At 42.0% G+C, this 24,758-nt stretch overlaps 2 protein-coding genes across 4 annotated transcripts; both read right to left on the minus strand.

Annotated features, from left to right (window-relative positions):
- Positions 1-5,670: 5,670 nt before the first annotated feature.
- Positions 5,671-14,326, minus strand: LOC310910308 (acyl-coenzyme A thioesterase 1-like). Its single transcript, XM_083862854.1, has 3 exons — positions 13,783-14,326; positions 12,248-12,450; positions 5,671-11,202 (listed from the first exon to the last, which is right to left on the minus strand). Exons 1-3 carry the CDS (start codon positions 14,234-14,236, stop codon positions 10,600-10,602), a joined length of 1,260 nt encoding a protein of 419 aa, XP_083718980.1. The 5' UTR covers positions 14,237-14,326; the 3' UTR covers positions 5,671-10,599.
- A 936-nt stretch (positions 14,327-15,262) lies between these two features.
- On the minus strand, positions 15,263-23,889 carry JMJD7 (jumonji domain containing 7). 3 transcript variants are annotated; one of them, XM_083863196.1, is made up of 8 exons: positions 23,755-23,889; positions 23,088-23,241; positions 21,924-22,177; positions 21,383-21,439; positions 20,874-20,969; positions 18,585-18,661; positions 17,363-17,522; positions 15,263-15,977 (listed from the first exon to the last, which is right to left on the minus strand). In XM_083863196.1, exons 1-8 carry the CDS (start codon positions 23,819-23,821, stop codon positions 15,889-15,891), a joined length of 954 nt encoding a protein of 317 aa, XP_083719322.1. In that variant the 5' UTR covers positions 23,822-23,889; the 3' UTR covers positions 15,263-15,888. The 3 variants fall into 3 exon arrangements, with proteins under 3 accessions (XP_083719322.1, XP_083719320.1, XP_083719321.1); XM_083863194.1 differs by having other exon boundaries at positions 23,557-23,889; XM_083863195.1 differs by lacking the exon at positions 15,263-15,977 and having other exon boundaries at positions 17,386-17,522; positions 20,842-20,969; positions 23,557-23,889.
- Between the last annotated feature and the right edge of the window lie 869 nt (positions 23,890-24,758).

Consider the following 24,758-nt stretch of genomic DNA (forward strand, 5'->3'; position numbering starts at 1 on the left):
ACAGAATATTCCTCAAACAGAAATAGAATAATTTATTAATTTGCTCTTCACAGGGAATATATTCACTCAGTAGTACTTTCAAAAAATAATGTTCATTAAGAAATGTGTATTTTGAGGCAGTCGTCAGAACATCTTGCTCTCAAGAGCAGAAAGGAAGTGAAAACACAACAGTTTGACTCCCAGTTGCACAGCTTTGTTTTGCAAAGTCAGTGTGCCATCAGTGTTGCCTTTTTTACTGATTAGTTTGATAACATTAGTTTGATAACATTTCTTCCATTCTGTATTGAACTCGTGGTGAGCAATTTATGTCAATACTACCACAGTGCTTCTGAATGTAAATGAAATAGGTTCATTTGAAAGGTGATCTAAAAGGCACTTCACCTACATATATAATAGTTTCACCTCTATACATAGCAGTTAGAGCCTAGGAAGCACCAGCTAATCAGATACAGGACTTTCTGCCTCTTCAAAACATGAGTTTGAGTTGAGGAAGATTACTGACCTGACCCTTCAAATTTTGTCACCCTTACTAGTGAGATTATGCTGCCATCTTGTGACCTGTACCTTTTACTTAGCGACAAGTCACAGAGTTTTTCCCCTAGACTGGGAGGATGATGTACATGATCTCCTTGGTACAGAGGTGCAGTAATGATACTATAAACAGCCAAGACCTCTTTTGTATTCAGACCCACATTGTCTCTCCTTAGCTTTCTTATCTGTCTCTCTTGGGCTGTACAATATCAACATGGTTCCTAAAGGAAGTGCTGTCCTTGGACAGGCCTGAGTAGAGGCAACCCTGCAGAGGGGATGAAACCCACAGTTTAAAGGACTAGGGGTTTGTAATAAAGGCTACAGAATGTCCCCCTGCTGCGAAGAGAATCATATGTTCTGGAAAGCAAAACACACACTTAGCCAGCAATTGAAAATTACAGTAAACACTGAAAAAAAAAAATAAATAAATACATATTCTTTACAGCTGGGAAGCATTATTATAAATGATTACATGATTTTGTACATTGAAGATAAAATTTTCCTCTCCATCTTCTCAAGTGTACAGCTTGTATATTTATGGTAACATTTTCTTGCTTGAAAAAAACCCAGTATTAAGATTCACTGTATTTTGAATCTAAATAGGGTTCTTGCATCTGGTCGCATTAAATAAAATAGCTGTATGTCAAATGGTTATGTTGTCCCCTGAACAATACAGACTTTAGCTGTGCAGTGACACAGCATTTTGAAATACCTGGAGAAAGGTTAGCGTGGCGGCAATCACACTGAAAAGCAAGCTGGGATCCCCTCTCCTAGTAATGTCCCATTCTTTCCTTATACCCCAACCAAATATGCTTCCATCAGGGTGTACTCCCACAGCACTTTCAAACTGAAGATACAGAATCAAATCTTGAAGTGCTGACAATATGAAATGTGTGGCAAGGCAAGAGCAGGCACATACCAGAAACAACAAGGCTTGAGGGCTCTGAGCCAACAAGGCAGCTGCTCTGAGCTCAGATACATTGTTTGGGAGAGCCCACAGGCAGCATCCATCACTAAAAGGTTCCCTTAACACCTCTACCTGGAGACAAACCATCAGTCTTTCCTCACTACCAAAACTTCAACCACCCAAATCGTATTTCCTTTCACATCCTTGTTTGCCAAAGTAAACCAAAGCATCCTGCATTTAGTTTCTGATCAGAGTTTCCAGGACATACTGTATTTTCTTTGCAATATGGCATAGCAGAATAAGAGCTCCCAACTAGCCACTGAAGGTTATGTTTACCCATACAGTAAACCATGATTCTAGAATATGGAAAGAGAACAAATGAATCTCTGTACTCACCTAGCATCCATTTCTGTTAGATGTTGATCACTTTGGCACCAGTCTAATACTTGTAGATGTGTAAAATCCCACTGATAACAACTGGAAGTCCTTCAGGATATGTGCCATTTTTCCCGCATAGTAATCTCATAGTCAAACATCCTGGAGACAGTGTTCAGGACTCCACCTAGAGAGCTGAAACAAGAAGTCTTTAGAGCAGACAGATATTGCTAAAGAGACCCTTCCTTTCCTCTGACAGGGGTAGAAGACCAGCAGAAGGCATTCTGTTGTCAGAAAACCTTTATGCATCCAGACTATGTTCAGGGATTGCTGATGTTTTTAGTGCTATGGAAGTAAGTCAAGGATACATAGGAAATCCACAGTTGGCAAGCACATACCCTTTTTCTCTTGCAAACTTAATCCACATACAGAAAGGGACAGGCACATATTAATGAAAGAGGTAATAGTTCCCTGTAAAAATCCTTGTCATGTCAGTATTTGCATCTCCATATTCTTAAAGCCCAGTTACAGCCATACAGATGTTTTATTTTTAGATAAAATCCACCTCTGCAACAAGAGTTTGTACTTGGTCTGCCATTGCTTCCTCATTTCACAAGGAGAGCTTAAGAGTTAGCAGAAGCATTGAGTGAGCCCTTTAGCAAATATAATCTTTAAATCCTTCTAATAGATAATCTCCTCTCTGTTGCAGTAATATATAAGGCTCTTCCTTCTCTGATATTGTCTGCTCAGAATGGATTCAGGTTGCAGCAGCAGTGCAAACAGTCAGTGGATTAACAGAGGAGTTAAGTCCATATCAGTGCTAAGTGTGAAGTATGTTGTAGTTTGAAAGTCTTCTAATCAGACAAAAGCCTGAGATCTAATAATAAATGAATTTCCTTTCAACACACCTCATTACAATAATCTGATCAACTGTATTACAAGAGATGCAGAACTCATTTTGCAAAGTTTGTCGAGAATAAGAACTCAACATAAAGCTGGCATTCTTCTAAAGAGAGATATGAGGAAAGAAAGAAATAAAGAAAAGCAGAATTCAGGAATCCTAATGGAGGAAAACTAAAATAGGAGAAGAACAAAACATTACTAAGAAGCAATAAACTGCAGAAGTTCAGACCTCTGGTTGCCTGGGGGGCAACTGCAGAAGAGAATTTTGGTTTAGTCTGTGGCTCTTGCCTGAAAGTGGAGGTAGGTACATACTGTGCCTGTTGTTCCTATGGTACCAGCAGAAGACAGAGCTGAGGATACTGCAGAACTGCCAGCCAAGCAAACAGCATCACGACATTTAAGCTCATCAAAGCATTTCTTGTTTCAGAGAAACATTTTTTAGATGATTATTGGCTTTTCAGAAAACAGAGGGTTTTTTTCCCTTCTGTTTTTCAGCTGAGAAGTCTGTTTGGAGGCACACAACCACACACTATCACTTTCAGAGGCATGAAAATATTGAAAGCATCCATAAATATGCTTTCAGTTTTTACACCTTCTCAATGAAAACCTAAAAGCCATGAAGATAAAAGTATTCCTGACTGTGTCCACATGGAATCTCACACTGGAGAACTAGAACCACAGCAAGGAGAAACCATCCTTACCACCCACAAACACTCATCTGCCCCCAGAAGAACTGTATGTCACATACTAAGTGACATTCTATCTAGAATCTCCTTGACTCTGGGCCCTGTACATGTGGTGACCCTCAGAAAAATCACTCTTTGTTTTTCAGGTGTAGCAGGAGTCTCTGTCCTCCAGGAACCCCACCTCATGAGGAGAATTCAGCACTGTTCCACAGACAGAATAGCAGGAAAGCAACTGAGACATGCACAGGCACTGCTCAAGTCACAACTGTATGTACAGTGAATTACCCTGAACAGCTTGCTCAGAGGTTACAAAAGAAATGTGTTTTACTATGTGAATGCTACATGGAATGACCCTGTTGCTAAACCAGGCTAAGAGCTGAAAGAGCTGCAGAGTATACACAGGATTTATGAGAATAACCTCTGGATCCCTTCCAGAGCCCAGGAAATTGCATGTCTTTGAGGTCTGGACTGATGTTCATCAATGATGCAAAATTATGTTCTTCTGCAAGGAGAAGAAAAGCAAAGCAGAAGCACTGGAAAGCTAAATAGCCTTATGTGGGGAACTGAGAGGAGTGAAAAAGGGTAACAAGGATCTTAAAAAATTTTACTCTCCTCTCAACCCAGCTGAAGGGAGAACCTGCACATGCAAAGTACTGGGAATAAATTACTTTAAAAATCAAGCTATCTTTCTTAAATTTGTGATTTGAAAGGTAGAGTGGTATGACCTGCCTCAGTCCACCATCATCCTCTGTGTGGTGTCTGTTATAAGGGCTAATAATGCAGACAGAAATGATAAAAAATACTAAAAAGCAAATGGAACAAGCAGCAAATGAAGCAGAGAGAGAAGACACCTCTGGCCTGAATATGACTGAACTCTCATGCGTGGTAACTATTAGGCACTAGCACCTTTCAGGTTCAAAGCTTTCTCTCAGGCCCCAGAAGAGGAAAAAGCTATATAAGGAGATGAATGGGGTTGGCTTTTTCCAAGCAGCTCTTTGGCTATGGACAGTGTTTTCTAGTCTATACAAAACAGACCTTAGTAGCCAGAGACAACTAGAAAACAAAACAGAGAAAAGTTATGTTTATTTCTGGTCTTCCTCCCCCCTCCTTTGGGCATAGTATTCCAGCTGAATCAAGGGAAACACAGACAAGGCAGAGCTTAAGCCATATAGCCTAAGGAAGCTAAATTACCAGATGACTCACTTTCCTTTATATTATGTGAAAGGTAACTTTTGGTAAAATAAAGCTCTTGTCTAATGAAAAAATAACAAGACTTCAAAACCTATTGGTCTAATGTGGAATAAAATTTAAGCCTTTCCCCTGAACCCATCATAAGCACTAATATACCAATAAAAAACAACTTGCTGATCTGAATACAAATCTGGGAAATGGGAAAACCTCATCAGGCAAAGCCAAGGCAGGAGTTTCAGCTTTCTAAACCCCATGGAGAACCCCAGGTTTTAAGTTAAAGGGTATTTCAAGGAGACTTTTACCACCAGTCCTTAAGAGGATAAAACGGAGTTACACAACTAAATTATAATCTTTTCCCAAGTGGGAGAAAACCTATTTTTTAAATACTTTTTCTTACCTCAGGACTCTGTAGCAATTAGAGAACAAAAAACTACCTTATTGTTAAATCTGATGAGTGATTGGAAAATCTGAATGGAATCAACAGAAGAGAAAATAAATAAAATTTGTTCCTTAGTTTCTACGCTGACCTCAAAGTGAGGGAAGTAGAGAAAATTTCTATAGCCTGTCATTAGAGCTTCAGTAATGGAAAGCAGTTATTATCTCTTCATAAAAGCATTTGTTCTCAATATCTCAAGACAATAAGTGTACTAATAATAACTGATTGTGAAACCTCTTAGTTCAGAAAGCAAACAAAACATGGGTTTCAGTGACTTGTTTATGAGTAGATTCTGTGTCCTGTGTTCACTGGTGATACCACCACATGCTGTCTGACAGAGAAAAGTGGATTCATCCTGTGACTGAGTAATGGACACTGAGCTGATACCTGGAATCCCAGAGCAGGCAGGGCTCACCGTACAGTCACTCCTGGCACTGCACTGTGAAACCATCTGGTTTGTGGACCTGAGCCATGGTGCTTTCACTTGCACATGTCTCTCTTCTGCCAGAAGGACATTTCTGCTGGGGAACCTACATTCTACAGGAAAAAGAAACCACCAACTGACTAACCACCACCAACAACCCACATAAAAAACAAGTTATTACAAAACAGATTTTTTTTTAAATTATATAATCCCTCTACCTGGAAGAGACCCATATTCTTTTGGTTTTCCTTTGCTTTACACTCTCCATTCCTCTCCTCCTTCCCAACAGACATTTATATACGCCCACACACTCACATACTTCCCTTTATGAGGGGGAGAATTTTAAGAATTGATACTTCTTGAATGCACACTTTTCTTTTCTTTGTATGCACAATTTATGTACAATTTATACCTCTATTTTGGTTAACTTTTGATTTGTCTAGCTGGCTGATTTTGATTTTGGGTGCCCTGGAACTGGAATTGCCTGGTTTGTGGTCAGTGGGACAGAAGCAAAACTGTTAGAGGAAAAAGAGAAAGCAGACATTATACCCTCAGGTGAGGGAAGACAGCCATAGAAAGAAAAAGATTCCCTAGAAGGCTTGAAAGAGCAGAACTGCCCCTGAACATTGCTGATCTATATGGAGCCTAGGAGGTCTCACCTTTACAGGGAGTGGTATACAGGCTGCCATGAAAGCAGCAAGTGCTGAGCTGCTCAGTGATTCAATGTGAAATTTCCACCAAAAAGTACAGACCACTGACCTCCTTTTCTTCCACTGCAACAGTAGTGATGTTGTTAAGGATCAAAGTAATTTCTCCTGCATCAAGATGACATATCTCTGATCTGAAATAACTCATAGATGGGAGAATGGCTGGAGTCAGAGTACTGTGCAGCCAAAAATAATCCATTTTGAGTTACTATTGGATGTTTGAGAACATCAGAGGAACACTGTCCAGGGACAGACTCCTGTAGATGGCACAGGATTATTGATTCAAAACTACCTTGATGAATTCACAACATACTAAAATGATAGCAGTGCATTTGAACTTCCTCTTCCAAGAAAGCAGAGATTGGCACATGCTCTGCTCCTATCCAGGACATTTCCTTTGAGCCATCTCTCCAGCTCATCTCTCATATGACATCCATATTTCACAATTTTGTCTCCACAGTCAAATACATCACTCCTTCAGGACTAGATCCACCGTAAATAGGGGCAGCACAAAATGAGCCACCAAGCACTCACTTCACTGGACACAGAAATGGATTCACAATTTAAAATCAGCTGGACTAATTATTACAAATATAACTAAAAACTGTACTGGATTCTTACATATCTTGGCATGGTATTGCTCACCCCTGCTTCTCCTGATAACCCCATGCATGTTCCTGCTGTTTCCTTCTTTGATCTAGCAGAACATTTTCATCTTCTTTTTGTTCTGTTCTGTTTTCCACAGGATTACTTCTTAGAAAAAAGGCATGACTGTCCCTCTGTGCAGCAAGGGACTCTTAAAAGAGTTTTGAATTAAAAAAAAAAAATCTTTAGACTTTCAAACACACTCAAGGAACAGAAAACCAGAAATGGAGAAAAGTGATTTCTAAATTACACCACACAACATATATTCTCATCTTTCACTTCATTCCTCCTCTTCTGTGGCCATGAAATAACCTTGCTTGCAGAAGCCACCCAGAGACATTGCTTCCCCTGAAGAAGCTCCTCGGCTTAGAGAAGCACATTTGCATTGAAATGTCCTTGCTCAGCATAGTCCTAATTAAAATTCCACTGAAGTCTCAAATATCCACTATTTCTGCAGAGACAGACACTTTATCAAAGCTGTTTCACCTCTTTTGCACCTGTGGTTCACTTTTTGCTAATAAAGGCATTTTGGCTACTTTCATTCTACAGTTTCCTCTAAGTTATATGTATGTGTACCAAAATGTTTCAGGGTCAGTTTTCAGTGCAAAGATGGAAAATTTTAAAAATGTATTGGGCAAATCAGCACTCTCCATTGTTACCTGATTCCATTGTAGCTAGGGAAATCATCCTGCCCTAAAAAAGCATTGCAAGACATCCTGTTCCTTTATAGTAAACTTGTTTATAGCAGCTTACATGTGGAGAGGTTCTCAATTCTTAAGAGGCTTGTCACAAGCTTTTCTTATTCTCAAAATAGAAATGCAGTGCAGAATGCTAAACTGTGGGTGACTAAGAATCAAGACGAGACCATTCAGTTCAAGCTAGTCCTTTGATACTCTATTTTATCTGAAGCACTTTTCAATTACAAGCAGATTACAAGAACAGATTTTTCCCATCCAATTTCTAATAGATTTATCAGTTGCTCTTGACAGAGGATCTCTTGCAGCTAAAGGTCTATTATCTTTAATTAAATAATAACTTTCACATTGTTCTTGAATAATGTTGTCTGTATTCAGCAGGCCTGAAGAGACTATATAAAGCACTCTGACTCAACAGCCTGCAATTAGCAGAATATTGTCTTGAAAAAAAAACATGATCTTAGCCCTACTGGTCTAAATAATCTCTTCAGCAGAAGAAACATTAAATAGTCAAAGTCTTCAGCAAAATGCTGAAGAACATACTCAAGAACAGGCAGATCTGTTTTACTAAAATTAAGTAATTTCCAGTTATTTTATATTAGTCTGACACCAGTTTCCGTATTCTCTTTCCTGAAGATAAGTTTCAAATTTGAGTTTAATTTAAAACTATTCCCAGTGCAATTGAGTTGTCTTGAATATTTCCCTGTATGTGGCACAGAGCTGCTCAGCTAAATCAGCTTTTTCAGTCTTTCTTGTCAGATGCCATCCAAGTGATAAATAAAGGGCTTTTAGGTGGGCAAAGCTTTCATTCCAGAGCAACAAAAGGAGATCTTGTGTGCTGTTTTGGTGAATGGAGTCACCACTCAGCTCCCTTCATCCTCTATTTTCAACACCGTTTTCTGTGAACCTGACTGCTGAATGTGACAACATAACAACTGGATGAAAGCATCACTGACCACACTATTGATTTACTGATGGAAAGTATTTTTATTTGTAATGGCAATTTCCTATAGATAACATTTTTTCTCAGAAGGTCACAATTTTGTAATTCAAAGTGTAGATCTGTAAACTGCCCATTGAAGGCTGGGAAAGCTCATTTTCCCCTCAGAAGGGATGAAAATACATGTGAGTTATCCCACAGGCTGGAAAACAACACGCAGTTTTGTATAAACTTCACTGTGTTCAGTAAAAATAAGAGAACAGAATTACTCATACCACAGAGAAATTCACAGCCTAAGACCCTGAGTCTCAGGATTATGTGGATCAGCAGCCCAGGGTTTTTTGACTGCTTCAATAAAACAGAAAAATGAGAGAAAAGGTCCCTTATTCAGGTGGAACTGCTTAAATGTGTTTGAATTTCCTTGTTGTTGTATGTTTCTCTGCTGCCTGGCCCTACCCACTCGCTAAACATCTGGAATAACCACAGTCCATAGAGGACATAGGGACACAAGGGACAAACAGAAATCAAGTAAGAGGCAACAGCACAAAACCTGATGGATGATGAATATGGGTGAGCAGGAGAGACTCATGCTTTAACTACTCACACCATCAGGTATGTGGTACCCATCTACCAGTCTGAGGAACAGGGAGTTCAGGAAAGCCAGAAGTACCTGAAGGGACAGTCTGAATTGAATATATTGTATGAGAGAGTCCCCAGCCCTTTGAGGCCCAATGTGCTCATTTTGAGTAACCATTGCTCCCTGAAGCAAGAAAAATAAGGACATGGCTCCTCCCTCAGCAAGATCCAGGCTCCTAGAGGGCTTTTGTCTCAGCAGGAACTGGAAACCAGGGACTACACTGTAAAAGGCAAGATTTTTCTATCTCAATGCAATGCAGAGACTTCCAGTTCCTGCTTGCTTCTGTGGTCAGGGTGTGTCTTGACTGCTCCAGGAGGGAGAATTTGCTTCACAGATGTCATTTGATATGTAGCTGCTGCTTGCCACTACCCCACAAAAGCACAAGGTGGATTACAGCCCCCCTTGGCAGGTTTGGACACTGGAAAAGGGTAAGAAAATGCACATTCTTCCCAGAAGGTGAGGTCAGTTTTCTCTCGAAGAGTAGCATTTCTTAGCTGTGACTGAGCCCAGAGCTGTCTGCTGGAGCGGCAGGACCACTGAGGCAGCCCACCTCACTGGACTCGTGGTAACTCAGCAGCAGTGGCTTTACTGTTCCCCCCCAAAATGGAGACAAACTAACTTCCACAATATGAAAGTACTTGGCACATCTGTATCACCCCCATCTTGAACATTGTGCAAAACCAGACTCCATCACTTCTCTTCCCAACAGGAGGTGAGGACCTCTGCTCATGACCTCTTCAACCAGGTGAAATAAGAGCTTGTGGTGGCTACACTAGGATTGTTTCTTAATGTATTGACAGGTACAAAGATGGTTGAAAACTTAATTCAGATAATCACAAGCAAACTGTGCACACACAGATACACTGCACATTGCACTCACTGAGTAGTGCAGTGAAAACTTTACCCTCATATGGAACTTATATGGAGTCAGCAGCAGATACAACCAGGGTAAGATTCACTGCTGGGTTTTGAGGTATCAGAAAAAAGAATGTTATCACTGCACTTCAGATTAAACCAGAAGTGCCTCTTCCCTGAGCTAAGATCAGAACTACTGCAACCTTGTTACTATGAAATGCAAGAAAACAATATACCAGGAGGAAAGATGAGTGTACTAATGTGTTGTCCAACAAAAATGCTGTTTATATCTAGGTTAGTTAAAGGTGCAAGATGAAACCATTTAATGGAAAACTCCTCCTGTGAGAGTATTTCCTCTTATGAAAGGAGATGGTAGCAGATTGAGGGCAAAGACAGCTCAGGACAAATGCAATTTAGATAATGGGATGCTGAGTTGTCTTTAGACTACAGCACAGAGACAGAGCAGATGGTGCCAATCTACTGTGAATCTGGGGTCAGAAGTCAACTGAAATTTAACTAAAAAATGGGAAATTATTTGAGGAATGAAAATAAAAAACTATGCAACAGTGGAGTTTAGAGGAAGGCAGTCCAGGAAACTTTTGGTGAGTTTCCAAGATCCAGTGAGTGCTGAAATACCATCCCTGGCCAGCATCTGTGACAGCTTCCATTACAGCTTGCTCTTAGGAATGTCTGAGTCCATCAAATGTTGCCAGAAAAAGGCCTGTATCCTGCGCCATGCATCTTCCTGGGCTTTAGCATGCTCTCTCCACTGCCCTCCCCAATGCACCAACATCCCAAGAACCCTGTGGATGGAAACTTTACACAGAGGCAAGTATGGCGGCTCCAAGAGGTGCCCTGCTCCAGAATAGGAGTAAAACTCCACTTCCCGGCCGTGCTGCCGAAGGCGCTGAACAGCATCCTGGCAATAGAGGTCACTTTTCCAGTTCATGTCATCTAGTCCACACAGGAAGAGGAACTTGGCTAAGGACCTCTCCACAGGAATGCGACAATCCCAAGTGGCTGGGTCCGTGTGATCATGTAAGACATCTGAAAAATCTACTAGTCCAGACTCATCACTGATCTTCATCCTCTCCAAGTCATATGGGTGGACAGGAATAGTGAAGCCATCCCCCTTCAGGGGAACAAAGGAATTAAAACCACTTCCAGATATGCTGACAGCTGCCTTGATGCCAGGTAGAAATGTGGCCAGGGAAAGGGCTAGCTCACCTCCTTTAGACAAGCCCAAAACACCAATCCCAGTATCTTTCACCTGAAACAGAATTATGAAAACAATATTATTAACTACTCTTTATTTCCTGAGCTGAAATAACCTCTCCAGTTCTGCTTTCTCACTCATCCAACTATGACTACTCATATTTTGCCCCTTCCCTCTCTCTCTACAGGTTATATTACTCCCTCATCTATCCCTCTGCTGAGCCTCCAAAAGAGTGACTATGAATTCTACAGCTCCTCAACATTTCTACTCCTGTAACACATTTGCCTCCTGGTGACCTGTATAGACAAAGCATCCTTGCTCCCTCCACATCCCAGCTCAGCCTGCTCTGAGTACGATGTCTTTTGCTGCTCCTCTCTCCAAGTCACTTCTTCCTAGGTTTACTTGCATTCAATTTATTCATTGCAGTTTCTTCTATACTCTTCTACAGCCAACCTGTTATTTTCTGTTTTGTCTTGGAAGGCATAATGTTCATTACAACTGAGGCTAAGTGAGCCTAATAGCTGTTTAAATCAACTTATTTCTAGTGAAGGCCCTTCATATTGAATTCTAGATGTTGCAGAGCTCTCTGAGGAACAAGACAAACAAGCAAGGCTGAATTCTGCTCTCACACTACCTACAATCAGGTGTCCATGTGACAGAAAGTAATTAACTTTGCAAAACAAATACACATTAAATAGCATTGCATTAAAATTCTAAATGCTACTTGATTTCCCTTGGTCACTTTTGGGTTAGGTATGATGATACATTGCCATAAAGTGTTTTTCTTGTCCCATACACTTGCTCAAATACATCCTCAGCTTCCTTAGACATGTCACACCTCCAGGGCTACAACTGTGAAGGATTCTGCTGTTAGAGTGTTTTATTACTGTCCTGCAAAACTTACTCAGAATCAAAAGCCCATAATATCTCAGAAACAGTAAAAAAGCCAATGGATTTTTTTCCTTTCTAAAATCTTAAAAGACACAAAACTAGTAAAAAATCACTATTTCCTACTTAAGCAATTTTGTACTTCTAATCCAGGAACCAACTAGCAAACTGAAAAATAGTTTCAGGAAAAGCACCATAATTTGTCTCTTACCTGCTGCTGCTTCCGCAAAAAGTTCACAGCCTCCTCAAAATAGCTCAGTTCAAGAATCTCTGGCACAGCAGGGATATCTTCAAAGGACATGTAAGCAAGAGCCAGAGTCACAAAGCCTCTGCTAGCCAGGAGACTTGCTCTGTATTCAATAAGACCTCCTCCAGATCCATACAAATCAATGAGTCCAGGGAATGGGCCAGGTCCTACAATGAAAGGAGGGTGTATACATAACCAAAAGAAAAGTTCCTATAGGCGTCCTTTTGTGGTGTCCCCTCAGCACACATCACAACAGTAGATAATCAGAAGAAAATCATCCTCTGAAGCTTTTCATGGTGGGTATCATTCTCAGGAGCACACAAAATGACTGTAAGGACATGAATTTGCACATTTCTTTTCTCTCTTAGGAACTCATTAATGGAAGTTCACACATTGGACATCCTTCTCACATCCTGAATTTCAGCTGGCATTGGCCTACAAGTCCTCAGGCCATTGAGGATTAATGAAGAAACAGTATTATTGCAGGAGTGGCTCTTCCTTAGGAACTATGCTAGCAGGTATGCCATGGGGGTGATACTTGGGTTATGAAAGATATTCACAAATGCCAGAACTGACCTGTGCCAATTCTGGCTTCAGTAAGATCTGAGTAACTACCCCTGAGCTCCTCAGCTCTCCTGCAGCAATAGAACCTTCCTTTCCTGATGATGGTCTGTCCATTCTCATAGCCAGATTTCCCCTACAAGATGTGGCATTGTGGCAGCTGCAAGAGACTGTTAGTTACAGAGCAAGATAGCCATGTTTAAGTGCCATTCAAGGAAAAGAAACACTTCAGGCTTAAAGCAGCTTTGCACAGGATCCATTCCCAGCACTGCCTGTGTACAGAGTTGTAAAATATGGCGCCTGTTTAATTAAAGATCTTGATTTTCCCATTTGTCTCCCATCTCCCTAAGCATCCCATGCAGTCCAGCTGCTCAGTCAGGAAGAGACTTCTTTCTTTGGTTTTTCCTTAGCTAAAGAGAGACACAGAGAGACAGGTCCAGAACCTGCAAGAAGATCTGTAGCAGCTGTTGAGGGCATGAATCTTCAGCCTAGGCTGGCTGCAGCCTGAGTCCAGTGCTCCCCCCATGCTTTGTCATTCTTCACTCCACGGCCAGAACTGTCACGCATCACAGCTCTGCCAAGGACATGGGGCCTCTTTGTCCTGTCTGCTAAACAGAAAAGCTAAGACATAAACACGCTCTTTGACAAAGCTCTTGCTGCAGGAGAGGTCAAGGCACTCAACTAGAACAACCAGGAGACACCCTGTGTTACCATTGCTGTCCTCCCTGCACCACCGTACCTCTGCCTTGGCCCTTGCCCTGTCTGGGCAACACCTGCCCCTTGCTCTGCTGTGATGACCCAGGTACCTGGACCAGGCACAGGCTGAAGGAAGTGTTAGCTGAGGCTTTGCACTGGATTGCTGAGTGCATCCAGGGACCACGGGGCATAATATGTGCTGTCAGCCACATCTGGAAAACCAGAATGGAATTCAAACTCACCAGGAGGGAGGAAGAGCGTTGCTCTCAGACGACCTTCTCTGACCGAAATCCTCTTCACCCCCTCTCCTAAAAACCATCGTTCATGGGTGCATTTTCCCAGCAAGCGGCTCATGTCCCCGTGGCCCTCATACACTTCCAAGTCCACACAGAAAGGGGTCAGGACGTTCCTCTTTGCCAGCCGCTTATAGGGCGTTTTTGACTGCAGAGCCCAGAGCAGCCCCATCGGCTCCACTCCCAAAAAGCTGCCTCCCAGCGCTGGGGAGCGGCTGAGGTCCAGCTCCCCGCTGCTCTCAGCCCTGTAGAGAGCGTGGGCTTGGAAAAGCTCCCCGCTCTCGTCCAGCAGGCTGGCTCGGAGGGTGACCGCCTGCCGCGGCTGCAGACCGGCCACACAGATCTGCACAGGCTCATCGAACAGGCACCTGCGGGCAGGCAGGACGGACACCCGCACCGCCATCCCCGCTCGGACGGACGGAGACTGCAGCCCTTCTGCCTGGAACTGCCTCAAACACGAGCCTCAGCAACCTGTCCCTTCTCGGGATTAAACTCCCTGCTCAAAGTCCAGGAGGAACCATCATGACGGCTTCCTCCAGGCGGGCGGCACGGGCTGCTGGGAGACGTAGTTCAGAGCACCAGACTCTCTGGCTCAGGCGCCACTTGCACGGGGACAAGCTGTCACTTGTTCCTGGCGAGGGCTTTTACTTTTGATTACAGACAGAGACTAAATTAAAAACCCCAAAGCAGCAAAAAGAGATATCCAGCTTGCCGCACCCCCCAGCTGAAGGCAATTCCAGATTTGACTGAAAAATTGTCTTGGGAGCCTTTGCCAGGGCACAACACAAACAAGCTGAAAAGCCTAAGTAGCATGACATCTTAATCCAGCTACAAAACAAAGCTTGCTCTTGATCCCTCTCAAGCCTTCTGCAATTTTTAGGTAAGCACCACAAGTTAATATGAAACTTTATGCTATAACTATGTTTCTTGAAAAAAGCAGAAGAAACAAAGAAAGTCAAACAATTATTATCTTTTTCTTCCCCGTAATTAATCTCCCACATATTGATAATGTTTCTAAGGAACTGCTTGGAGATTTGACAATAAACACCAGCTTTTGGTTTTCATAAACAATGCTACATTTTTGCCGTGTCTGTGAATTTAACAGCCTTCTAATCCCACCCTGGAGGTCTCAGACATGTGAGTAGTCTCATCCTATTATGTGGAAATACAAATGGGAATTATGGCTGTTTGAACCATGCTCCTGGTTCAACCAGCTTGCCTGACCATGCACTAAGCAGCAATTAATGGCAAAGGAATGAAACAATCAATGAGCTTACAAGCTGCAGAATCACCCCTCATGCCATGAGACCACAGATATGCAGATTGATTGCAGATCTAGCAGAGCAACTCTAAAACTGTCCCTCAGGATGCAAGAGAATGCAGCTGTGTTTAAATATAACAGTGAAAAGAAATAAAAAACAGCAATAAAAACGTGTAGCTTTTTATTGGAAAATAGGCAACATAGACTTTTGCATGTCCCCTAAATGTTCTTCAGCCATTGTTTACTTGGATAAAAAAATAAATTAGTACAGAAATAAGCTTTAAACTGACCTATTTATTGCAGAAGTTATAGTTTCCTGCCATCAAAACACCACAGGCACTGAACTTAGAGAATTACATCAGGACAGACTTTTGCCTTAAGCAGAATGCATACATTGGACTGTTGCACCCCCATGCACAGAGCAGATCCTTCCTTGTCCACTTGGGTTGTTACAAAAGCAATCTGTAGGTCTGAGCAAACAGTCAGGGCTTCCATTTGGGGATTTTCAAAACCTGGATTGTCTCTCTTCACATTTGATTTTGCTCACCATCACTGAGGCAACATGCAAAGGCCTAAAAATCCTATTATCAAAGTTCTACTTATGAGCCAAAAAATCTGGCCAATTGGTCTGGACTCTGAAATCAAGAAAAATAGCTATGATGTGTTCAGCAGGCGTTGTTGACCATAATTTAATGTTCAGTTCTTTTTGGGGAATCATGTTTGTGCTCCAGTCACACGCTGATGATTGAATCACATCAGAAACAGACATCACAAGCTTGAGTCTCCCACCTCTGCTATAGCATTTTCACAGTTTTTGTGAGACAATCTAGTAGTTGATAATAGCTGTACTTAATGTCATATTCCATGTCATACCAGTAATTCACTGAGGAGACAAAAAAAAGGAAAACATTTTAAGGCCAGAATGTAACGATTTACGAATGTGTTCATAGACTGTTTTACACAGTTCAGTTAATACAGGCTTTTCCTTTTTACTGACTGAACTTTAAAATGAGCAAATCTCTGACTACAGCTGAAAGTAGCACAAGCAAACAATGGAGTTCTTCGTTAGTGCTGCCAATGCAACTCTGTCTTAACCCAAATCAACCAGATTCACTGGAGCAGAAGATGGCAAAATGCTTAGGAAGAGAAAATGTATGCTTCTATGTAGACAAAAAATACCAAACTGCAAAGTCTAACATCTGGATAGGAACCTCTCTTCCTGTCTAAATGATGGCGAATTCACCACTACTTCAAAAGGGCATCAATTAGACAGTGCTTTAATTCTGCTTTTCTTGCTAATTTTGGGGTATGTCTCCTAGGAAAATGAAGCCATACCCTGTAATACTGTACTAATGCTTCTTGGAGGAGGATATGCTCTGGCTTCAGATATTCACTGGACCAGACCCAGAGAATATTGATTTTTCAAGTGTACACAGACTGTCTCTCAGTTAACAGACTAAAGGATAAATAAACGCAAACTCTCTGATATTTCTGTTAAACAGAGAAAAAAAAGTGGCCAGGGGCTTGCAGCTGGAAACAACTCTACTTTTTAAAAAAAATCTTTAAGGACTGATGCAACAGCACTGGGAGAAATGAATCAGAATTACTGCTTTACTGCTAGATTGTCATTTTATCACAAAATCACAAGAACTGATTAAAGGGCTTGCAATATTTGTAGTGTTATACAAATACTAATGTCACACTGTTAAAAATATTTTTTTCTTGAACAGCATTATCAGGATTATTCCAGACAAAGGGCAAGCAAAAATTCCAGCAAAAATCTCTTCTTCAAACCCTGCAAAACTTGCACAATGTAACAATAATACTTTGCACATCCCCACCCCTCTACATGTACCAAATTAACAATGCTGGAAATTCTGGAATTCATTTGGGGAGAGAAGAAAAAAAAAATAGATAGAGAGATAATGGTAAATCCTACAAAGAAAGCAATGACAAGACTTTTGGTAAGTGCAGGGGAACAGTAACACAAACACAACCTTATTAGCAAGGCAAGAGACTGGGTCAGAGCAGACTTCAGCTCATATGAAAAGAGAGCATCTTCCATGTTGTGTTAACAAAGCTGTGAATTATAAGCAAAACAGGCTGCAAGGATGCAATCCCATGGGATCTGTCAAGACTGTTATTCCCTCCTGCAGAGAGGCAGATAACCTTAAAGGAACTTTGCTCCCACTAATACTTTGCTGTGGGATATCTACCTGCATACCCACCACAGTTCATAAATGTATCTGGAAATACTGTCTATTTTACCTGCAATGCAGCCATGTGACTGCTGAACATGATGGAACCAGAGAGAAGGCAGATATAACATCTCACCAGCTTTCACTGTACACTGCAGAGGTTTTGCCTGAGCATACTCTGGATACAGTTCTAGATCTGGGTTCAAGGGGTCCAGAGGGATCCAGGGCACCTAAAGGCAAAAGAGTGTGTATATGGTACTGACCCTGGCAAAAAAATTCAGCAAGCTTCCAGAAAAACAACTGATAATCAAACTCACAAGGTTACAAAACATGTACTTTGTCTAGCAAAACATGTACAGCTACACAGCTTTCCACATTCAACTGGGAATAGGTGAAGGATGCAAAGATGTGCCTCCTTTGGTGACACTTTCTAATTAGTGAAAAGGCAATAAATGTCATTCATGAAACTGCAGTGTCTCGGCATACTTTTAAACACCTCCAGCCCCTTAAGTTGCTTGTTCCTCCTACATCCAGTACTTAAATAATTTATCTGCACCACTCGTTTTAGAATTAAATTTCTTCTTCTTTAGCTCTCTGGTATAATTTTTACTCCCAGAAGCTAAAACACCCCTCCCTGCTGGGAAGTCTCTCTTGCCTGCATTAATACTTTCTCTGCCCTACAGAATTATAAACCTCAGCATTCCAACCTTGCAGCATTACAGGAATGAGATTCCATGAGCACCACTCTGGAAACAAAGAACAAGCCCCAGTTCAAGTTCTGTTGTGACATTACTCACACTTTGCAGAGGCAAAAGGCAAGGGATTAAGACTCTACTGACATCTTTAAAGTGCCTCCAGATCTAAACATTTTCATCAAATAAATATTTGCTACTACTAAGAAAACACAACTTATTCATTTAGACAGGTATGTTTTATTGCACAGGGTGATTCTACTGTGAACCTGAGTAGAAGGCCAAAAGAAAGTTAATGTAGAGGGGTCTATTTCAGGCATAATGAAATTAATTCCTTTATTGTTGATGCATTCAAAAGTTCTTTAGTGGATCTATTCAAATGTGGTGCAAAGCAACACTTTATGATATTAATGGTTTCAGATGTGCAGTAAAAGGTTTTTCTGGAAGCTGAGTATCCTTTGCAAATAGTAAAATACAAGTGAAATATCTGGGCATTCACTTTACAGTAATGAAGGATTTCTAAATATTAATGAATATGCTTAGTTTGAGGGCTCACCAATGTACCAAACTCTCCCTACTGTATTAATTACATTCTTTTACCTTCTCTGCAGTCTTCTCATCCACAATTTCAAATGAACCATCTTCTGATACATGGTAGGTTGCTGGCTGATAGAGCTCTGAATCAGAGAAAGAATAAAATTACAGAATTCAGAGAACCTGATGGCAGTACATGTCACCAAAAAAATTAGGACAAAACCATTTTCAACTTACTTGTACTCATTATCCTTCCATTTTTTTGATTTCAAATTTTATCCAGTTTCTTAACATACTTTTTATTAGTCAGTCTGAATAATAATTATTCTCCTCCAAGCCCATTTGTATTCCCAGTCCTATTTTGTTCAAGTAACTGCCTTCCTTCTTTTTCAGAAAGCATAAATGCACCCCTGACTTATACATCATTCTATAATTGGGTGCTTCGTCTTAGGTCAGTCTACCAAAGAAGCACTCACAAGAGTTATTAGTGGCTTGTGGCCAGCCTTTCACTTCTAATTTTAATTGACAGGGCTAATCAACTGCTTCAGATACTGCTGGTTGCTTTTCTTTCATAGCTTCAGCACATGTGGTTTTTAAGCCCTCCCTGGAGAGAGTTTCTCTCCATTCATTAACCTAATGCTCAAAAAGATGGAATTTTCTTTTTACACACTATGAAATGTAAGCATTACCTATATTCTGTGTTTTAACAGTAACTTGTTTTACAAAGTAGGACTCCTATAACATGCATATATGTCACACATTCACATACAGACAACACCACCAGTCCAAGAAAGGTTGAGGAGATGGAGTTGTTCAGCCTGGAGAAGAGAGGGTGCTGGGGAAACCTCATTGTGGCTTCCAGTACCTAAAATGGGCTTGTAAGAAAGGCAGAGAAGGACTTTTTACCAGGACAAGGGTTAATGGTATCAAACTGAGACAGGGTAGATTTAGATTATATATAAGGAAGAGTTTTTTAACAATAAGGGTCATGAGGCACTGGAAGAGGTTGCCCAGAGAAGTTGTGGATACCTTGTCCCTGGAAGCGTTCAAGGTCAGGCTGGATGGAGCTTTGAGCAATTTGGTCTATTAAATGGCAGGGACATTGACCCAATGATCTTCAAGGTCCCTTCCAACCCGAACCATTCTGTGATTTTATGACTTCATCTAGCAAACTACATTTGTGTCATAGAGCACTCTGCATTCACTTAATATGATGGTTTGAAAGTCAAGGAATGGGAAAATTAAGTTTTATGAGACAAAGTTAAGTTGTCCATCTTCTAGAGGTCACTGCAACAAAAGCTACTGCTATGCACATAGGAAAGCAACATAAAGAAACAGAAAATAGGCAGTGTGAAGCACTACTGCCACAAGAACATTTCTTAATTTCTCAGTTTTCTGAATCTCAGAGATTCAGTTAGTAGCTTGAATATTCCATTAAAACACAATTGATTTTTTTAGCTTCCTGGCTTTTTCTTCGTAGAGAAAAGCAGGCAGAATCTGAACCTGTAAAACATCAAAGATGACATGCTACAACACTGACAAAATACTTAAATTATTTAATACTCTAAAGCTGAAGAGACTGCCATGAGTATCACAGAATCAATTAGGTTGGAAAAGAGAAGAGACAAGAGATGAGACCTGAGATCACCTAAGATGATCAAGTGCAAGCTATGACTGAACATCACCTTGTGTAACTAAACCATGGTGCTAAGTGCCACATCCAGTCTTTCCTTAATCACCTCCAGGCACATGCCTCCATCGGATCCCTGGGCAGCCCATTTTAATATCTAATCACCCTTTATGTGTGGAAATTCCTCCCAATGTCCAATCTAAACCTCCCTTGGGCACAATTTGACACCATTACCTCTCCTTCTGTCACTGGTTGCCTGGGAAAAGAGCCTGATCCTACCTGGGTACAATTTTCTTTTCAGGGAGTTCTAAAGAGTGGTAAGTTCCCCCCGAGTCTCTTTTTCTCCAGGTTAAACAACCCCAGCTACCTCAGCTGCTCCTCACAGGAATTACCTTCTGGAACCTTCACCAGCTTTAATATCCTTCTCTAGACTCTCTTCAGCATCTAAATGTCCTGCCCAAATTGAGTGGCCCAAAACTGGACACAAGACTCAAGATGTGAATCAATGAGCCCATTACTTCAGTGTACTGTAAAACCTGGCCTCAGAGTAGTATTTGTTTTACAAACTGCCTGCAGCATGAAATAGAAGAAATTTCTGTTCACACTGGAACATGTAACACTGCATAAACATCAAAATGTTACCACTGCTTCCTTTTTTTCACATCTTTCAGTGTTTTAGTCTGTCCTTCCAACCTTCAGACACATTGCGTGGCAAATTGATGTACCATATGGGATGAAGGGACGGTCACTTGGTGGATGCAGTAGAAAATATTTTTCTCCAGATACCACACAGTACAAGTTCTCATAATGATCTTTATGTACTAGGATTGAGAAAAAGAGAGAAATGTGAAGAAAGACAGAAAATCAGAACTATTTCCTTCTCTGTAGCAGAAACTACAGTAAACTGAAAGTATCATCTTTCCCTATTATTATCAGACTGCTTCTTCCTCTTGCAGCCAGTGGGAAAGTCACAATATCATGCTGTAGGAAATGCATTCAATGAAGCAAACTGTCAGTGCCTTGCCTGACACAATGCCAGGTAAATGCACCAGAGACACAGCAGCGGGAGGCTGCAGAAAAGCAGGATAAAGAATGCAAAAAAAGCATGTTAAAATAGAACTGCCTTGTCAGAAAAACCTCATTATTCCCCTGAGCTACTAACTCAAAATGAGCCAGCTTAAACTCGTGCTGAAATCACCAGAAGATTTACCCGTACGTGTCATAGGATACATACAAGAAGTCACAGCAGCTGACTCCCCAAGCCAGAAATTCACGGCATCAGGCTTCTTCCCTGTATGATTAGGGAAAAGAGATATGATGAAAACAAAAAAAATGTCATTTTTAAAAACGTTTCAAATAATTTTCTGCCAAATTCTGTCCTATAACTTCCTTCATAACTATGACAGATTTCATTGCAAATCTCACTCTGAACAGCAGTAACCTCCTTCTACACTGCAAACATTGAGCCAAAACATGACTCTAGATCAAAGAAAAGCCACTCGCTGAAAAGAAGTGTTACATGACATTTTTTCAGTTGTGAGGGTCCCAGTACACAACAGAGATACTGATTTCAGAGTAAAACTTGTATTACTTGTATTACAAAACTTGTTTTACTCTATTAGGTATTTTACCACTTCTGCATTCTAAGAGGATGAAACCAAACTGAGCTGTGGCATTCAGAAAGAGAACAAGCATTCACATTGTAGTACCTAGTGTGATTGTTTTAAAGCTCTGTGCAAAATATTTACTGAATACACGAGAAATAGAGGGTTTACCCAGTGCCTCACTCATCCATGGGATGTCAGGCTGCACATCACAAACAAGTTCAGGGAACTCCTCAGTGAGGTTTGAACACTGCTTCTGCACGTAGAATACATTGGGAGAGGTCACTTTCTTCTCCACAATGTCCAAAAAGTCCTTGAATGGCATTTTGTGTTCCTCTGGCATGACAAAACGGTCCTGAAACACTGCATCTGCATAACCATTTGGTGTCACCGCCACACTCACCACCTTGGGACCTACCGCCTCCCTGCAAAACAAATCAAAGGTTTATATCCAGGTCTGCAATTAGCTCATGTATTACATACTGGTTATTTTAAAAACATGTTTCAAGGGCTGCAAAAATAAGACACCTGTCTTTCCATGGGTGGGTGTCTCTAGATGAGCTTTTCTGCTGTCTGGGAAGGACTCTGGCATTTTGCTCCAGTTGCTCCATGCAGTCAAGGTAACTCTAGTTTCTTTTTCCTCTCTGCACTCTCTCCTAACAGGACAGTTCATAAAGGAGCTCCCTTTTCCTCCATGCAGATGGGGGGTCCTCTTCAGCCACTTCTTTTCACCAGTCATGACAGAGCTTGATATTATTGTGGCCATTCAGCCAAATCCAGGGGTTCATGTGTTCAAAAGCAACTGAGCAGAGAGAAGGGGCAGACAGAAACTGATAGATATACACCCCATGAGGCTAACAGTTCTTAGTTCCATATGATATTTAGCTTTAAACCCCACAGAATTAGATCTAACGCATGGATTTCAGGTCTAAGGATAAGAATAAGGATTTCAGGATAAGTCCTCTTAAAAGGGGACTTATCTTTAAAATTTCAGTCATTGTTAAAATATTCAGCACTTAGTTTTTTAAAGAAAACAAGGTGTGCTCAATCACAAACAGGTCAGTCTGTTCTTACAGCATTACAGCCCCACTCCAGATGGGTGGGTGTCAATAGCCTGAGTCTATTGGCTGCACACAGCCAAAACATCCACCCTCCCGGCTGGTGGGTAGGGCAGTATGTGTGCAAGGAAGACAGTTACACCTGACCTTGGGAAGGCTGAACACCTTCACAAAGAACCAGGAAGGAATCTGAGCTAATCTTACAAAAAACAGCAGAGATTAAGCACTGGGTTTTTAGTGAGGTCACCTGAAGCTGAACACCGCAGCTCGTTCATACCTGAGGTACGCTGAGGTCCATTTCTGCAGGGCCGGCCAGTGGCTGATGGCGTTGCGGATTATGCAGGGTTTGTTCGGACTCACCCACTCCCGATAAAACTCCAGCGGGGACGGAGGCCTGTCAAGATAGGGCACGGACTCCGGCCAGCCCAGCTCTGTCCAGACAAATGACAAACGGAGTTACTCAGTGTCCCGAGAGAAGCACCCTGGCTTCAGGCGCCTCACCACGCTGACACCAGGCAGTGCCCCCCAGGGATCATGAATCCCTCTGTTAAACCCCAAAGAGTGTTAGTGGAGTTTCAGAGCCAGAGCGAAACCCCAGGCCAGAGCCTGAGGATAAAGGGATAAAGGGCCTGTACTACAGGAAGTGCACCTCCCATACAGAGGTGACACCACAGGATGATTTTTTGGAAGCTGGAATAGTGCTTTGTTTTGCTACTTTATATCCAGAGAAACAACCATTAAAGGACCGTTTTCTCGAATTTCGCTTGCTTTTTGCGGGGGCGGCCTTTCTGCTTCACCTTGACCTCGGAACCACCAGGCCGGCAGCACAGTGGGTGCCGCCGATGGCCCCACGCCCCTGGCGGGGCCAGTCCAGCACCACTGCCCGCTCCGGGCGGGGTCACCGCGGCCTCCCCCGCCCCGCTCCGCCCCGCTCCGGCGCTCACCGCGGGCCTCCCGCGGGAAGGCGGCCAGGCAGCCCCTCACGGCCCGCAGCGCCGCGCCGTCCGCCATGCACGGCCCCGGCCCCTTCTGCCCCGCCCCGCCCACTGCTGCCTCTAGCTCCGCCCACTCCTGCCTCTATCCCCGCCCCTGGCCCCGCCCCTGGCCCCGCCCCCTCCTCTCCCCGGAAATCGAGCCGCGGCCGCAGTTCCCCAGTGAGTCGGGCGGCTGGGTAACAAATGGTCACGTTTTTATTGAAACAGTTTAAGACACGAAGTACAAATGAATACAGAGTTAAAAACAGCTCCCGGGAGAGCCTCACAGTGAAAAAAAAAAAAAAAAAAAAAAAAAAAACCCACAAAAACAACCCCCCCCAAAAAAAACCACAAAAAAAAACCACCAAAAAAAAAAAAAAAAAAACAAAAAAAAAAAAACCCAAACGGAATTTTTAATCCTTTTCCCAAATAATAATTAAAAAAAAAAGGACAACGTATTAATTTTACTTTACCTAAAGCCAAAAGTATAAAAACACGCATTTATAAATAAAGCAGGGAGGGGGTTTTTGTTTGTGTTTTAAAGGAGTGAAGGAAAAGGGCAGTGCAGGAAGGGGAAGGGGGTGAGGAGGTGCCTGCCCGGGGCGCGGGGCGGACATGGCTCGTTCCGAACACAGCCCCAGCCGCCCCCTGACCTGAAACATGGGACACGCCGGACTTACCCACAGAAGGAACCACCTGCTCTCTCTCTCTCGGGGGCTGCTAGAAGACCTGTCTATCATTTCAATGAGGCTTTTGTCATTTAGTGTCCTGGATGCTACACATCCAACGGGCTGGGGGGAAGACACTGTATACATGCATGAATTTACCAAGGGGGTTTAAATACCTGCATTTCATTATTTTTTTTTCTTATATATAATTATATACATATCCGTTATTTTTTAAAAAATTAAGTTGGTATGTTTCTACTCCCAGAAAGAAACGTCCCAATTCCTCTGAGTCCTGATGAAGTTTGC

Source organism: Zosterops lateralis, assembly GCF_965231275.1.
Source record: "Zosterops lateralis genome assembly, chromosome: 6".
Classification (NCBI taxonomy): domain Eukaryota; kingdom Metazoa; phylum Chordata; class Aves; order Passeriformes; family Zosteropidae; genus Zosterops; species Zosterops lateralis.

Bases quoted from the DNA above. Each gene is read 5' to 3' on its own strand.
- LOC310910308 (XM_083862854.1), bottom strand. From the start codon at position 14,236: ATGGCGGTGCGGGTGTCCGTCCTGCCTGCCCGCAGGTGCCTGTTCGAT. The intron at 12,451-13,782 runs GTGAGTTTGAAT...CTTTCATTGTAG, and splicing joins AACGCTCTTCCTCCCTCCTG to GACCTGGCCCATTCCCTGGA. The intron at 11,203-12,247 runs GTAAGAGACAAA...ATTCTGTTTCAG, and splicing joins TTTTGCGGAAGCAGCAGCAG to GTGAAAGATACTGGGATTGG.
- JMJD7 (XM_083863194.1), bottom strand. From the start codon at position 23,821: ATGGCGGACGGCGCGGCGCTGCGGGCCGTGAGGGGCTGCCTGGCCGCC. The intron at 21,440-21,923 runs GTAAACCCTCTA...CTAATCATACAG, and splicing joins ATGGATGAGTGAGGCACTGG to GGAAGAAGCCTGATGCCGTG. The intron at 17,523-18,584 runs GTAAAAGAATGT...TTTTGCCTTTAG, and splicing joins ATGAGAAGACTGCAGAGAAG to GTGCCCTGGATCCCTCTGGA.